Source organism: Peromyscus californicus, unplaced genomic scaffold, assembly GCF_007827085.1.
Source record: "Peromyscus californicus insignis strain IS unplaced genomic scaffold, ASM782708v3 Scaffold_23__1_contigs__length_62951481, whole genome shotgun sequence".
Lineage (NCBI taxonomy): Eukaryota > Metazoa > Chordata > Mammalia > Rodentia > Cricetidae > Peromyscus > Peromyscus californicus.
Window position 1 is genome coordinate 25,503,897 of NW_026294534.1, and position 17,420 is coordinate 25,521,316.

The 17,420-nt window shown below is 42.5% G+C and overlaps 1 protein-coding gene across 5 annotated transcripts in view; it reads left to right on the forward strand.

Annotated features, from left to right (window-relative positions):
- Nucleotides 1-17,420, forward strand: part of Gtf2e2 (general transcription factor IIE subunit 2) — a 49,433-nt gene that overhangs the window by 28,539 nt on the left and 3,474 nt on the right. For 4 of the 5 annotated variants that reach the window (XM_052751993.1, XM_052751994.1, XM_052751996.1 and 1 more), the window contains exons 5-6: nucleotides 3,636-3,818; nucleotides 5,668-5,761. In XM_052751993.1, coding sequence (XP_052607953.1) covers nucleotides 3,636-3,818; nucleotides 5,668-5,761 — 277 coding nt within the window. Of the gene's footprint in view, nucleotides 1-3,635; nucleotides 3,819-5,667; nucleotides 5,762-8,085; nucleotides 9,200-17,420 lie in introns of those variants that run through there. The other variant, XM_052751997.1, reaches the window with a different exon arrangement.

A 17,420-nucleotide genomic window follows, 5' to 3' on the forward strand; every position in this document is an offset into this window, starting at 1 on the left:
GGGAGAAAGGGGCAGGAAGCAGGTGCAGGTCTCATTTTATAGTCCCAGCTGACTTCTGACTAGGACTTCATGAGTCGTCATGCCTGGCTCAGAGTGTTTTTTAATAAATACTGTCATCTGATCATATTTTTACTTTTTCTTAAGACTTGATATAGAGCCTTTGTTTAATTTAAACATACACATTTCTATAATTTGTTTAGCTATTTTCATATAATTTTATTTATGTTTTAAAATGTCTTTTAAGATTACATTAAAGTTGTGAAGTCAATTACCAATTTTGTTATAAATAGTATTTTGAATTATTAAACTCATAACTTTATATGCCCATTAATTGTATATTGTATATATGCTTTAGAAAAATTAAAAGCCTATAATGTTAGGAACAGTAAAACATACTGTTGCATTATGACCACTATATAGTTTGATAGCTGAGTTACCTCTAGTTATTTAGAAAAATGATCACGAATGTTATATTTAAATACTCACCATTTGAAGAAAGCCTGAAACAGTCGCCGACCATGCCGGTTTGCCAGTGAGTGACTTCTGTTTGGGTGTTTGCTTCTTTAAGTTGATGCTGAAGAATCCTACTTTTCGGGACCAGGAATGAGAGTGTGAGGATCAAATAGGAGCTGGGATGTAGTGGCACATGCCTGTAATTCCAGCACTTGAGAGGGAAAGGCAGGAGGATCAAAAGTTCAAGGACATCATCAGTTCCAGAGTGAGTCCAAAGCTGGTCTGGGCTGCAGTTAAAAAAAAAAAAAAACCAACAAATAAACAACAACTCCCCCCCCAATACTCCCTAAATAACCAGATGTAATAATTTCATTGATTTATTTGAGGCAGGGTCTCACTCACAGAGCTCCTCCTGCCTTTGCCTCTCAAATGCTGGGATTAAAGACATGTGGCCCCATCACTGGCCTAGTTCAGTTCTTTTACCAAGGAAGGTGTAGTTCTTGATTTTTGTACTATAAAGTGGTGATCTAGCCCGAATTATTGAAGGTCACAGTCTTCTATCAGTTATTTGGCCACTGCTAGAAGCAGCACCTGCCTGAGGTCATTGGGTTTTTGTTTTATTCTTTTAAGTCTTGTTTTTTTTTTTGTTTGTTTGTTTGTTTGTTTGGGTTTTTTTGGTTTGGTTGTTTTTTTTTGTTTTGTTTTTTGAGACAGGGTATCATTGTATAGTCCTGGCTATCCTGAAACTCAACTATGTAGATCATGCTGGCCTCAAACTCACATAAAAATCCACCTGTCTCTGTCTCTTCAGTGCTGGGATCAAAGGTGTGTGTGACTTCTGGCTCAAATGATACTCTGTAGTTCAGGCTGACCTCACACTTGGCTGACCTCACACTTGGCAGCAGTCTCCTGCCTCAGCCTCCTAGGTGCTGAGATTATAGGTATGAGTCACCACAACTAGCTTATATCTAAGATTTTAGCAACATTAAAGTTTTTAATTTTTTAAAATTTTATTTACCATTATTAGTATAGGGTGGGTAGAGTTGGTTATCTAATTCCCACCTTTACCAGGGATTCAACTTGGGTCATGAGACTTTTGTGGCAAGTGCCTTTAACCTCTGAACCCAGTCGACAGCCCAAAGACTATTTTTATTCTTCTTGTTCTTATTCTTACCTCTTTACACTAGAGGTAAAGTTCGTATGCGCCTTGGCACTGAAGAAAGAAGTATGTAGGCTTCCTTTTTCCTTTTGTCTTCTTGGTTCTGTGGATTGAACTCAGGACTTCATCTGTGCGAGGCAAGCGCTCCCTGAGCTGTGTGTCTAGGTCTCCTCTAACTTTTTTTTTTTTTTTTTTTTTTTTCGAGACAGGGTTTCTCTGTATAGCTTTGCGCCTTTCCTGGAATTCGCTTTGGAGACCAGGCTGGCCTCAAACTCACAGAGATCCACCTGCCTCTGCCTCCCAAGTGCTGGGATTAAAGGCGTGCGCCACCACCGCCCGGCCTCCTCTAACTTTTTACTTTGAGACACTTCTCTCATAGCTGCACAGGCCAGCCTGAGCTTATCTGTAACCTAGGTAGTCTTGAGTGTGTAATCCTCCTGCCTCAGCCTCCCAAGTAGCTGGGATTACAGGTCTGCCACCAGCCTGTCTTGGAGGGCTTTCCTTCTGCTAGTAGCTGCACAGCAAAACTTGAGTAATTGTGTGTTCTCCTGACTTTACAGGTAAAGTTCCCATGTGCCTTAGGTTGGTCCTCTTTGTTTCTTCAGCTGCTAGTGCCAGTTGATACCAGGAGAGGACTGACCATTGATTTCCCAACACCCCCCCCCCCATGATGTTCTCCCATTATAATGCCACTATATGATAGACTGTACTTTGGAGGAGGGATTGGCATACCAAGTTCACTGTGTCTATTAATAGGTTATTTTATTGAGTCTTACTCAGTTTGTCTTCTAAAAGAATGAAAGTTCTTCAAAGCAATTGTGATAAAATGAGTGTCTTTAAAGAATATATGCAAATAATGCACAGTGTAGTCTGATTTTTTTCTTTGGGCTATCAGCTCACAAATAATGGCACATGAAAGCTGTAACTTAGCTTAGGCTTGTCCCTGTTGTAGAATATTATTTTAAGGTGTACGCTTGTTTATGTTGCATTTGTTTAACTCTGTGAAGCTGTGTTACTCTGTCTAAAACACCTGATGGCCTAATAAAGAACTGAATGGCCAATAGCAAGGGAGGAGAAAGGATAGGCAGGGCAGGCAGGCAGAGAGAATATATAGAAGGAGAAATCTGGGAGAAGGAGATCTAGGAGCCAGAGAAGGAGGTGGACTCCAAAGTCCAGCCACCCAGCTATACAGCAAGCCACAGAGTAAGATTTATAGAAATAAGAGAACAGGGTGCCGGGCGGTGGTGGCGCACGCCTTTAATCCCAGCACTCGGGAGGCAGAGCCAGGCGGATCTCTGTGAGTTCGAGGCCAGCCTGGGCTACCGAGTGAGTTCCAGGAAAGGCGCAAAGCTACAAAGAGAAACCCTGTCTCGAAAAACCAAAAAAAAAAAAAAAAAAAAGAAATAAGAGAACAGAAAAAGCCCAGAGGCAAAAGGTAGACAGGCTAACTTAAGAAAAGCTGGCAGAAACTAAGTCAGCTAAGGCCAGACATTCATAAGTAAGAAAAAGCCTCCATGTGTGATTTACTTGGGAGCTGAGTGGTACCCCCCCCCAAAAAAATGTCCCACTAGCTCTTATAAATTAACCTGTTTCTATTAATCAACATTTTACCATGTGGCTTTTTACTTTTCCTTCATTCTGTATGTCCAACTCCCTCTGTCTTGTTGGCATAATTCTGCTCGACTAGATTCCTCCTCCTCTCCCTCTCTTCCTGGGAGTCCCACCTGCCCTCCCTGACTAGCTGTTGGCTGTCCAGCTTCTTATTTACACCAGTCACAGCAGTGTGTCTTCACACAGTGTACAAATACCCACCCACAAGGGTACAAGTTTCTCTTTTTTTCTTAAATAAGAAGCACTATGCTGATCACCTGTTTTGGGATCCTAGGTGTCTAATATTTTAGGTCTGCTAGTTTATGTTCCCAAGATACTTCAGTTTGCCCCCGTGCTGGGGAATGTTAGAATTTCAGAATATACATATGAGGTTTCCTTTAGTAAATATAACCTAAGTGTGGTCTTACTACAGGCTTTAGTCAACAATCCCAAAATTGAAGTGGTAGATGGGAAATATGCCTTCAAGCCAAAGTACAACCTGAAAGATAAGAAGGCCCTGCTCAGGCTTCTGGATAACCACGACCAGCGAGGGTTAGGAGGGATCCTGTTAGAGGACATTGAGGAAGGACTGCCTAATTCCCAGAAGGCTGTCAAGGTAATCTCCTTTTTTCCCTCTTATATCTTATATAATTTGAATTAGTAATGTTGTCGTTTACTTGTTTATTTTCTTGAGACAGGGTCTCACTATGTAGTCCTTGTTGTCCTGGAACTCACAGGAATCTGTCTGCTTCCACCTCCTGGGTGCCACCATGTCCAGCCTCTTAGGTTTCTATGTGTGTATCTGCCCAAGTATGTATGTGTGGTTGCTCAAGGAGAGGAGAGGGTGTGGATCCTCTGGAGCTGAAGCTGCTACAGGTAGTGTAGGCTGCCTGATGCTGGTACTGGGAACTGAACTTGGATCCTTTGGAAGAGCAGCAAAAGCTCTTACCCACTGAGGCATCTTCAGGCTTCTCTGAAGTTTTAAACATTTAAAAAACAGAACTGAGTTATTTTTAAATCCTTTGTCCTGTATATACATAGGATTTTACTGATCCAGTTAAAATCTGAGCTTTGGCCAAGCGGTGGTGGCGCACACCTTTAATCCCAGCACTCAGGAGGCAGAGCCAGGCGGATCTCTGTGAGTTTGAGGCCAGCCTGGGCTACAGACTGAGTACTAGGACAGTCACCAAAACTACACAGAGAAACCCTATCTTGCAAAAAAAAAAAAAAAAAAAAAAAATCTGAGCTTTGTGGAGCTGGACAGACGATGGCTTAGCAGTTAAGACAACTTGGGAGCGAACCTGGGTCCTCTGCAACACCCACATGGTGGCTCCCAGCAGTGCCTAACTACACTTGGAGGGATCGGCCTCCCTCTTCTGACCTCTGAGGGCACTAGGCCCACACAGGATGCACATACATGCATTCAGACAAAACACTCATAAACATAAAATAGTCCAAAAAAACACTTAAAAATAAGATTTGAACTTTACTCTGTGCCACAGAGCAGGAAACAGAATCTTTGTGTGATGTTGACAGGTTTTTGGGTTTTGTTTGTCTTTATGAAGTTGCAGTATGATTGGATTTTTCAGAAGGTTTCAGGAAAGTTTTTCTCAAAGACATTAGTGTAGCTAAAGTTTTCCTGCCTGGCCCACAGTCAGGACAAATCTCTCTCACCCGCCAGTCCCACAGCTGTCAGACCCAACCAAGTAAACACAGAGACTTATATTGGTTACATATTGGTTACAAACTGTATGGCCGTGGCAGGCTTCTTGCTAACTGTTCTTACAGCTTAAATTAATCCATTTCCATAAATCTATACCTTGCCACATGGCTTGTGGCTTACCAGCATCTTCACATGCAGCTTGTCATGGTGGCGGCTGGCAGTGTCTCTCTGACTCAGCCTTCCACTTCCCAGCTTTATTCTCCTCCTTGTCCCGCCTACATTTCCTGCCTGACCAATGGCCAATCAGTGATTTATTTATTGACCAATCAGCAACACACTTGACTTGACATATAGACCATCCCACAGCACATTAGTGTTTCTCTTGTAACAATAATGTTAGATAATGCTTTACCAAGGAGCTAGATGCATTAAAACCTAATAACATCATTGCTTAATAACGTGTCTGTTCTGGTATCCTGAAGGGGTTTGCCGTAAAAATTATGGTCATGAAGATTACACTTTCCAATTAAATTTGAGAGTCTTGCAAAACCTGCTTGTTGCCATTGCATGTTAGGCATAGTTAGTGCTCTCGCGCCACACACACACACACACACACACACACACACACACACACACACACACACGAAGAAATTCAGCTAAAACCCGGGGGACGGAGCATGTAGACCTTAGTGGTGTACTGGAGGCTAAAGAAAAAGAAGCCTTTGTTCTCTCTCTCTGTGTATCATATATATATAGTATATTTTTTAAATGAGTAATTTGATGTTAATTTTTTTTCTCTAAGGCTTTAGGGGACCAGATACTGTTTGTAAACCGTCCTGATAAGAAGAAAATACTTTTCTTCAATGATAAAAGCTGTCAGTTTTCTGTGGATGAAGGTGAGCCATTTTGTGCAGATGCTTCTTAAAAATTGCAAGTTTTGTTTTTTTTTGTCTTTTGAGACAAGGTTTTTTTGTGGATGTTCTGGACCTCTATCTGTAGACCAGGCTGGCCTCGAACTCACAGAGATCCGCCTGACTCTGCTTCCCGAGTGCTAGGACTAAAGGCGTGCACCACCACTGCCCGGCAAGAAACTAGAACTTCTTGATAGCAGTTCATGGAACCATTTCAGGAATAGTCTTTCTGTTTAGTAATATAGGACCACATATTTGTATAATCCTCATGCTAAACTATTACTGTTTCCTGTCTCTTAGGTGCTTTTTCTGAGAATCCATTTTCTGTTTGTCTTTTATTGGCACTTAGTTAATATTGCATCTAGTGTAGTTTGCCATTTTATGTCCTTAGTTAGTCTAAAATCTTTGTTATGGCTGACAGAGATAAATGGGAGTTTTTATTCCCTCACCCCTCCAGATTGTAAGTAGTCATATACATATGGTAAGATTTCACATACCAAGGAGCAGATTTTAAGTAGCTTGATACTTACTCTTCTAGTTGGGTATCTCTGCACTACAAGTATTCTCTAATGGTGTATGGCTGTTTAGCTCTCCACTGTGTATTTGTGATGAATAGATTCTGAAGTGTTTGACAGTGCTATAGCAAGTAACTTGCATGTTGATAATGTGTTGGTGAAGTAGCCTTATAACTCAGGAAGATACTGGAGAGGCTGTTGTGGGATACTTGAGCACACTGTATACACCTCGAGATTGTGTTAGTTACTGGAAAAACCTATTTCTAGCTGTGGTATGGCTCAGCCCTAGCATACCTGTAATCCAGGCACTTTCTGCTTACTGTAAACGGAATTCAATAAAGTCAACCATAGGTCAAGAGGCAGAGCAAGCAACCAGCTGACAGGAAGAGAATAAGAAATAGCCATCGAAAGGAGGAAAGAGTCAGGAGGATAGAGAGGGACTCACAGGAAGGAGAAGGGAAGAACATTCAGTTTGAGGAGTCTTTTGTGAGATGGCGTAGGAGAAGGGAGGCTTCTGGGACACTGGCTGAGGAGGAAGGTCAGCTAGGTTCTTTCTGCCTCTCTGAACTAGCAGGCTTTCCCTCCAGCATCTGGCTCTTGAGTCTTTATTGGTAAAATCAAACGATTGAGATTTTGTTTAAAACAACAAGAGGCAGACTAAGAAAAAGTTGCTTCTTTTAAGATCTTTGTTGAGGCCAGGTGGTGGTGGCGCACACCTTTAATCCCAGCACTTGGGAGGCAGAGGCAGGTGGATCTCTGTGAGTTCGAGGCCAGCCTGGACTACAGAGTGAGTTCCAGGAAAGGCTCAAAAGCTACACAGAGAAACCCTGTATCGAAACCCCCCCCCTTGCCAAAAAAAAAGTACTTTATTGTTGCTTCAATATATTGTGAAATGTTTTCCTAGATTTCTTAGTACTGAGCCGTGCTCACCACTCCTAGAATTGACTGACTTCTCACTGGTGTCAGATATTTGGTCTCCGTCTTTGTCTCTTTTGTCTCCCAAAGATGGAAAATGATTTTGAGCAGTGGAGGTTTTCAACCCTCTGTATGGACATGGGGAGCATTCTTAAGAAGAACAGGGAGAAAGCCCAGAGTTTCAGGCTAGCAAGCATGCTTATGGTTTTGTAAGGTTGGAAAAGGACAAGGACAGTTATGCTTTTGAGTTAGAATTCAGAAAGGTAGGCAGGCTTAGAAGTGAAGATCTGCAAACACCTGTCTGTTTCTGGATTCTTTATAGTAACATAGCTCAGATTTTTTGTATATATGTGTGCATGTGGGTGTGTGAGTGCAGATAGATATCCTAGGAAGCCAGAGGTATCTGCTTCCCTGGAGCTGGAGTTACCAGTGGCTGAGAGACACCTGACAATGGGTACTCGGGTCCTCTGCAAGAGCAGTGTGCACTCTTAACCACAGGGCCATCTCTCCAGACCCATTGTTAAAATCGTTTTTTAGCTTGGTCAGTTTTCTTTTTGGTGCTTTGTGGGGTGTTGTTGATGAGTATTATGCTGGATCCATACAAAAGAAAAGACAAGTGTAGGCTCTTCCCTGCCCTTCTCCCCTTCATTATCAAAGTCTTAGATTCCTTGAATACTTGAAAGCATTCACTAGGAGTATTGGGCTGGTTGCTTTTTCTTTGATTCTATCCTTAGTGTCTTCTTTGGCTTTAAGTTTTCTGTCTTGTGAGTCTGTCCTAATAAACTCTTTTCTTTCAGAATCATCCATTCACAGATTACATAAGATAACTTCTAGAACCTTTAATTCTATCATTTTACTTATTTTTTTTTTTTTTTCCAGAGCTGAGGACTGAACAGCAAGCGCTCTACCACTGAGCTAAATCCCCAACCCCTATTTTACTTCTTATTAACCAACTTTTCATACTTGGTGTGGCTTTCTTAGTTCTTTGTCAGACTGTCATTTGACTTCTGTTGCTTGTTGTTGTGTTTAGTTTTTATTTTGTTCTTAGAGACAGGGTTTCTCTGTTGTAACAGCACTGGATGTCTATAACAACCCTAGCTGTCCTGGATCTCGCTCTGTAGACCAGGCTGGCCTCGAACTCACAGAGATCCGCCTGGCTCTGCCTCCTGAGTGTTGGGATTAAAGGTGTGTGACACCACCACCTGGCAGTGTTTTTATTTTAATAACATTTAATCAGATCACTTGCTACCTATTAAAAGTTTGACTACTTAATCTGACCCCTGACTAAGCAGACATAAAGGTCTCACAGTTTTAATGGTTTTGTCGATTTCCTTCAGCACTTTGTGTAATTGTCGTTCCATGTTTTCATGCACTTTATCTGTGTCTCTTCTTGACGATCGCAGTTTAAGGGCTGTGTTCATACTCACATAAATAAAGGGTTCCTTCCAGTTGTGGTGTTACTTCACTGCAGTCCAGCTCGTACTCTGTCAGAGTTCGAGCTCCAGCTCACATGTAGTAACTCTTCCCCCTTTATTTGCCTGATACACTTCTGCCCATCTTTTACTTCCCACTTGTATCCATGTGGTTTAGACATTTCTTTTGTGGTGGCCCATTGTTATCCGGCTTCTACAGCAATTTTAATTGCTTATTTTATGTATTTGGGTGTTTTGTCTGGATGTGTGTCTGTGCATCATGTGTATGCCTGGCACGGGGGTTGGATGCTCTGGGATTATGTTCAGTTGTGAGCTACTGTGTGGGTGTTGAGAGTTGAACCTAGGCCCTCTCAAAGGGCAACCAGTGTTCTCAACTGCTGCCGTCTCCATCCATCTTTACGATTTGGAGTTGAACCTAGGCCCTCTCAAAGGGCAACCAGTGTTCTCAACTGCTGCCGTCTCCATCCATCTTTACAATTTTGAGCCTTTTCTCCTTTCCGCACTCGCTCCTTCCGTACCCCCCTCCGCGCGGTCTTTCTCTCTCCCTCCTCTCTCTCCCCACCTCCCAATAAAGCTCTAGAAAGGTTAAAAAAAAAAAAGATTCTGAATCAGTTCTAAATGCCATTTTTGTTTCTTTTTGTTTTTGGAGACAGGGTTTCTGTGTAGCTTTGCGCCTCTCCTGGAACTCACTTGGTAGCCCAGGCTGGCCTCGAACTCACAGAGATCCGCCTGGCTCTGCCTCCCGAGTGCTGGGATTAAAGGTGTGCGCCACCACCGCCCGGCGACGCTTACATTCTTATGTATATATTTTTATTATTTACTGTGTAGTGGTGTTTGTGAGCCATGGCACACATGTGGAGGTCCGAGAACTACTTGCAGAAGTCAGTTCTTTCCTTCTACCTGAAAGAACTGTGGGTCCTGAAAATTGAACTCAGGTCACCAGGCTTGGTGGTAAGCTGAGCCACCTCAGGTCTCTTTCAGTCCATGAAGCTTACATTCTGAGAGAGAAGACTATACAAATTTAAAAATATTACAGAGGATAAAAATCTGAGGAAGGGGGCTGGAGAGATGGCTCAGTGGTTAAGAAAACTAGCTGTTCTTCCAGAGGTCCGGAGTTCATTTCCCAGCAACCACATGGTGGCTCACAACCATCTATAATAAGATTTGATGCCCTCTTCCAGCACACAGGCATACATGCAGAGCACTCATACATAAAATATAAATAAATAAAATTGTAAAAAAAAATCTGAGGACGGATGTTAAGCTTTGGTCATGTTCAAGGGAGAAGGTGAGAGGTTCAGAGATGGCCTCTGTGAGAAAAGAAGAGGTTAGCTGAAACCTGAGCTAGATGGAGCTAGCCTTGCAAAGCCCCAGCATTGCGTCCACGTGTCCTGTTGTACAGAGACACCCTAGTCTGTTGGTGTTTGTCTGATCAGATTGAGTGAACTCTTTTTTTTTTTTTTTTTTTTTTTGGTTTTTCGAGACAGGGTTTCTCTGTGTAGCTTTGCGCCTTTCCTGGAACTCACTTGGTAGCCCAGGCTGGCCTCGAACTTAGAGAGATCCGCCTGCCTCTGCCTCCCGAGTGCTGGGATTAAAGGCGTGCGCCACCACCGCCCGGCGAGTGAACTCTTTTTTATGACAGCTATTTTGTAATGCTTTTACTCTTCAGAAATTTATGCAAAACATTATATAAGCTTCCTTTTAAAACATATTTTATTTTATGTATATGGGTGTTTCGTCTGTATCACAGGAATTCGTGGGACCCTTGGAGGCCAGAAGGTGGCTTTTGGTTTCTTGGAATTGGAGTCTCAGATAATGGCTACTGAGTCACCTCTCAGCCCCAACATAAACTTAGGTGTAATTTCTTTAAAAGTCAGAAGAATGCCCTAAATGTAGATGGCTATATTTAATGTTTTTCTTGGATTATTTGTAAGTAGTCAGACATAGTTATGCCAGAAATGTAATATAAATGAAATAGCTGTTTACCTTTAAATGTGGCATCACCATGAATATGATTACTGTAGAAAACCAGTAGATGTTTGATGTATGGGCAAGCATATGTGCTGTAACTTGTGATTTCCTTAAGTGGTTCAGAATTCTTGAAGTTCTATCAAGTGAAAAGTACACCTTTACTTTCTCTTTTTTTCCGAGACAGGGTTTCTGTGTAGTTTTGGTGCCTGTCCTGGATCTCACTCTGTAGACCAGGCTGGCCTCAAACTCATAGAGATCTGCCTGGCTCTGCCTCCTGGGTGCTGGGATTAAAGGCGTGTGCCACCACTACCCGGCAGTGAAAAGTACACATTTTCTGTGGTTTACAAAGGTAAGCCATTCTGTACACAATATACAGTGCTTGTAGAAAATGAAATATTAAAACACAATACTTGTAAACAGTTTTGGACTATAAAAACTCAGTTTACTATAAGGTATTTATATATACTTAAAAATACTATAAGGTATTTCAGCAACTAATACCTTCTAGGAAAGATGTTGGGAGCAGAATTTTCACCTTTGGCAGTATTGACATTTGAGGCTGATGTTGTTGCTGTGGAGGGTTATCCTGTGCAGTATAGAACATTGATCTGTGGAGGGTTATCCTGTGTGTGTGTGTACAGTACAGAACATTGATCTGCATTTCTGGCAGGTTTAGCTGCCAGAGACACAGCTTCCCCATGGTGGGAAGCCATAGCTGCCTTCAGACATTACCAAATGTCCCTTGGGAGACAGACTTACTCTGGTTGAAGACTGTGTTAAAGGTTCAGTTCATGTTTATGAAAGAAAAATAGATTGAGATGTATTCATGACCTTTACCTTTTTCATGAGTTCAGTCATTCAGCACATTGTTATAAAGGATAAAGTGAATAAGGTTTTTGTCATTGAGCTTATACACAGAGTGACATGAGACTATATAATACCAGTTTGCTAAGCTGTGCTATTCAGTAGATGAGGTGTATTTTGACTTATATGTTCAACTTATAATGAGTTTATCAAGATGTAATCCCTCTCATTCTGAGTCGAACATCTGTATGGCACAAGACGTTGCATTATAGTTTTTAGTCAGACAGTGCTCTAGAGGCATTGTAGGGAACAGTCATGGACAAGAGCCCCAAGGATAATGTAACATTCAGTTGAGGTCAGTATAGGTCACTGATGTGAAATTAACTTGCAAAACAGTTTTTGTTGGTGATGTAAATAAGTATTTCCATATCAAACCAATTGAAAATGCATAGATTTTGGATCTGGGGTATAGTAGTAGAGTGTTTGCCTAGCATCTATGACGGTCTGCGTTCAAACCCTAGCCCTGTATCCCTCCTCAGTCATGGCACATTTCGATATGGTTGCATCAATGGTGATGTTTGTTTCAGCCCACTAGGTGTCAGTCTCCGATATAGAGCAGAAATGCTCTTGAATGAGCGAATTTCAAGCAAGTAAAGATCCTTAATTTTGTCTGTAGTAAAAGCATATATCCTATAGTTTGTTCTGTAGTAATTTTCTTAATCAGAAAGGTAAACAGAGCATTTGGACCAAGGCATATATTTTATTTCGTAAAGGCATTTATTTCCTTAAACCAGGCTCTTACTCATTTAGATGTAATGGGAATGTGGTGGTCAAGAGAATGTAAGAGAACAATCCAAGGAATCAAACTGTAGCTTAGGCAAGATCCCCTCTCTGTAAACTGGGAATAATGGTGTCTTTACCTTGACTTTATGAAGATTAACGAGTTAAATCAATAAAAGGGAATCTGGCACCCAGATGGCACACAGGAATTTCTAGCTGCTAGTAGTGGTATTGAAAATATAGTGTCTAAGATACAAGCTGTTTTAGCCATTCCTATCTGGCTCCTTGTTATCTTGACTCAAGGTTTTTAGCTTTGTGTTTGATTAGTCAGATAGGAGAGAAATAGATCAATTTTAGTAGTGTGGGGCTGCAGTTGGAACCATCTTCTGCAGCTATATATAGTGTAGTGCCTTTTGGTATTCCTGATGAGAACCCCAAAATCTGACTATCTCCCCATTGTTGGTGTCTTTATTACGGTTTTTATTTTTTCATTTTTTATTTTTATTAGGGTCTTTATTGCTGTGAAGAGACACCACGACCACAGCAACTCTTATAAAGAAAATATTTAATTGGGGTGGCTCACTTACAATTTCAGATGTTCAGCCCATTATCATCATGGCGGGAAGAATAGTGGCATGCAGGCAGATGTGGGCTGGTTATGTCTTGACCAGAAGGCCACAGGAAGGTGGCTGAGACACTGGGTGGTATCCCGAGCATAGGAAATCTTAAAGCAGGCCCCCACAGTGACACACTTCATTCATTAAAGCTATACCCGCTCCAGCAAAGCCATACCTCCTAATAGTGCACTCCTTATGAGATTATGGGGGCCAGTTACGTTCAAACTACTACATCTGGTAACTTTTTTTTTCTTAATTGGAAGCTTAAACTGTTCCATCTTTATCCTTAGAGTTCAAGATTCTCTCTAGTAGTTATCACTTTTGAGTCCTTACTTTTGGACTCTGTTCCTCTTTTTTTTTTTTTTAATTTTAATTTTTTTTTTTTTTTGGTTTTTCAAGACAGGGTTTCTCTGTGTAGCTTTGCGCCTTTCCTGGAACTCACTTGGTAGCCCAGGCTGGCCTCGAACTCACAGAGATCGCCTGGCTCTGCCTCCCGAGTGCTGGGATTAAAGGCGTGCGCCACCACCGCCCGGCTCTGTTCCTCTTTTAAATGGTTGTTTAGTTTTATTTTTTTAGTGCTGTGGATGGAACCTAGGGCTTTGAGCATGCTGGGCAGGTTTTCTACCGCAAAACGACATCCCCAGTCCAGAGCACTAGTTTTGATGGCTTGGTAACATTTTGCTTCATGCATGTACTTTAGCACAATTTTTATGTACCTCTACAGATAGAAAGTTTTATTTATTTTGCCATGTGCTATTATAAATGATGCTTGATGTCATGCATGCATATGCCCATTTTGTTTGTTTGTTTGAGACAGGGTCTTTCTATATAGCCCTGGTAGTCTTGGAACTCAGAGATCCATCTGCTTCTGTCTCTTCGAGTGCTGGGATTAAAGGCGTATGCCCATGGCCAGCTTGCATATGCCCATTTTCTTGAAGAGGAATTTTACTGGGTCAAAAGACGTATATAAACAGATCTCAACATCTTGTAAAATGTCCATGGTAAACTTTGGACAGATGTAGACATTGGTACCGTTTGTAAGAAGACATCTGTTTCCTTTCATCAATAGTAGGTAGTCTTTGTCTGTTATCTACCTACATCCCACCTATATTAGTTCCTTTGCTCATTGCTCTGACTAAATACCTAACAGCAGCTAGAAGCAGCTTAGAAGGATTTATTTTGGTTCACAAGTTAAGATAGAAAGACAGACACAGACAGATAGAAAGATAGATGGATAAAGACTGTCCTGGCAGGGGAGGCATTGCACCAGGACTTGGAGACAGCTTGTCACATTGTGACTACAGCAGTGAGGCAGAACAAGGTGCTAGTGACAGCCTGGGACCTCAGCCCTTCAAGATAAGGCACCATCTCTATTCAGAGTGGGCCTTACCTTCTAGCTCATCTCAACTGTCAGCTTGGCACACTGAGAAAGGGGCACTTCAGTTTGAGAAATTGCATGTCTGTGGGACATTTTCTTGATTGCTAATTGATGGAGGCGAGACAAGCCTGACGTGAGTAGTGTCATCCAGGTGGTGGTCCTGGGTTCTATAAGAAAGCTAGTTGAGCACAGGGAGCAGGCCGGTAAGCGGAGATTCGTGCCTTGGCTTCCCCAGCGTTGGGTTGTAACTGTCAGCAGACGGAAACTTCCTCCCTGTCTTGACAGAAAGCAAACCAGAACAGCTTTGCTTTAGAGATGCCTTCTTCACAGACACAACCAGAGGTCTGCTTTGTAGACGGCTCCAAGTCTGCTCAGTCCAACAGGAGATTGTCGTCTGTCCACCTACTTACCTGTCCGAGAGCAGGGTCTCACTCTTCCCAGGCTGGTCTACTCCTGAGCTCAGTCTCCCGAATCCCAGTGTTGTAGTGGTGAACTACTGTATCCAGCTTAAGTAGTTTTTAAGTGACTTGACAACTTCCTTAAAGGAAATAAAGATTAAGCCAGATGTGGTGGCGCACGCCTTTAGTCCCAGCACTTGAGAGCATACAGGTGGATCTCTGAGTTCGAGGCCACTCTGATTTACAAAGTTCAGGACAGCCAAGGCTACAGAGAGAAACCCTGTCTGGGGGGGGACAAAACAACAGCAACAAAAACCAGACCAAACTAAATAACAACAACAAGAAAATAAAGATTATCTTTGGTTTTTCGAGACAGGGTTTCTCTGTGTAGCTTTGCACCTTTCCTGGAACTCACTTGGTAGCTCAGACTGGCCTCGAACTCACAGAGATCCGCCTGGCTCTGCCTCCCGAGTGCTGGGATTAAAGGCGTACGCCGCCGCCGCCGCCACCACCACCCGGCGGATTATCTTTTTTTTAATTTGTAGTTTCTTAGACCAGTTTTATAGGATTAAAAAATTTATTTCACTTTGCACCATTGTTAGTTGAGCAGTTTTCTTGCTCACATAGTTAAAAAGCTGTTAGATGTGGATCCTCTCAAACCCTATTGGAATTTTGCCGTGTGATCTAATGTTCATCTTAAATATATGTGTAGCTGTAGTGTGTTCATAGGTACGTAGATACCAGAACCTGCAATGGCTGTCGGCTAGGGCAAGGCAAAGCCTCAGAGTGTTTCCTTTCAAAATTGCTGGGCATGGTTGGTGCCTGTCATTCTAACACATGGGGGCAGAGGATGTTGGAGGAGGGGAAGTGGCAGAGAGGCTTAAGGAGAAGGCCGGAGAAGCCCCTCCCTTCACTCACCGGAGGGACCCACAGTGGAGTCTGTGAGCCTTCTGCAGGAGGGACAGCGTAAAGGGACACCAAGACCGGAGGTCAGAAGCTGCTGACGAACACTGCTGGAAACCACTCTGTCCTGAGCCCGAGGGGTTGCTCAAGGAATTGGAAGTTGGCTGCTCATTACGGGTAATGATAGCACAAGAGCTTGCTGATCAAGCTCACGTCCCGACTAGGTGGACTCAGTCTCTGCAGGCTCTGCAGAAGGAAAGGCGTTCCCATTTCCAGGCATACAGACTACCTCTGATTCCAACTGTCCTGCAGAGGATGTCCTGCTTTAAAAAAAACAAGCATAAAGAGACAAAGGAAACCAATACAGTGTTGAGACTAGGGCAAAATTATTCTTCTTTCTTTTTCTTTTCTTTTTGGTTTTTCTAGACAGTTTCTCTGTGTAGTTCTGGTTGTCCTGGAACTCACTATATAGACCAAACTGGCCTCGAACTAAGAAATCCTCTGGCCTCTGCCTCCCCAGTGCTAGGATTAAAGTGTGGACCACCACTGCCTGGCAGGAACTAAATTGTTAAGATGCAGATATTTGAACTTCTAGATACAGCATTTGCAATAACTGATAATCTTAACTGATAATGCTGTCTAGTAGAAAAGGCCAGATCAACTGTGTGATGGAGAACATTTCAGCTAAGAAAATCAACTGAACAGTGCAGCGCAGAGCTGAAGAATGGCTCCAGTAGCCTGTCAACAAGCATGGTGTGACCAAGTGAGAAAGAAAGCTGAACTACAAACAGAAGAAATAAATAACACCAGATAAGTCATCCCTCTCCAAACAAGCGGAAAACAGGAGAACAGCCAGCATAGTCGGGACTGCTGAAGCCTGACGATGAAGAGAAAATCGAGAAGACAGTGGGAGGGAGGCGCCATCACAGAGGAGCAAGTAATTACAGCAGAGCTTTTGAGAACTCTGTGTGTACGTTTAATCCATGTTGAGTTGACTGTTGCTTATGGTATGAGGTGAGGGCCTGCCTGCCTCTTGTACTTGTAGATTCAATTTTTCTGGAACATTTCATATTTTTCGTTTTTGTGTATGGGTGTTTTGCATGCATGTGTATCTGTATTCACTTATGATGTGCCTGGTGCCCACACAGGCCAGAAAAAGGCCTATTCCCGAAACTAGAGTTAAGAGATTGTTGTGAGCCACCATGTGGGTGCTAAGGAAGTCAACCCGGCTTCTCTGAAAGAGCAGCTGGTGCTCTTAACTGCTGAGCCATCTCTCCAGCCACTCCTACATTTCCTTGTTCCATTTTCTGTTTGTTTTTCCCCCATTTTCTGTGATTACAGACTGTTTTAATAATGAAAATCAACTGAGCTGGGTGGTGGTGGTGAATGTCTATAATACCAGCACTCAGGAGGCAGAGGCAGATGGATCTGAGTTCGAGGCCAGCCTGGTCTACAGAGCTAGTTCCAGGACAGCCAGGGCTACACACAGAAAAACCCTGTCTCAGAAAAAAAAAAAAAAGAAAAAGAAGAGTCAGCTAAGCTATTTTATTTTGACTCCTGTTAAGATAATCTTGTCTGCGCTCTGTGCTGTTTTGTAGGTTGATGTTTCTGTAGCTTTCTGCTGCTTTGATTACTGTAACTTTGTAATGTGCTTGTGGTCGTGTTTGTTGTCTCCAGCTCTGTTCTTCTTAGCTTAAGATTGCTGTCCTAGTCTTTTGTTAAGGGTCACAGATTGGGTGAGTTATAAAGAAAAGAGGTTTATTCAGGGGCCTTCTTCCTGGTAGAGTTCTTGGGTGCTGTGGGGTGTCATGTGTTGAAGGTGTGGGAACATACCAAACAGTAGCTGGACTGACTGTATGAATTCTGACCCTTGAGATTAATGCGTTCGTTATGTGCATGTATTCACATGGGTACGGCCTTAGTCACCATT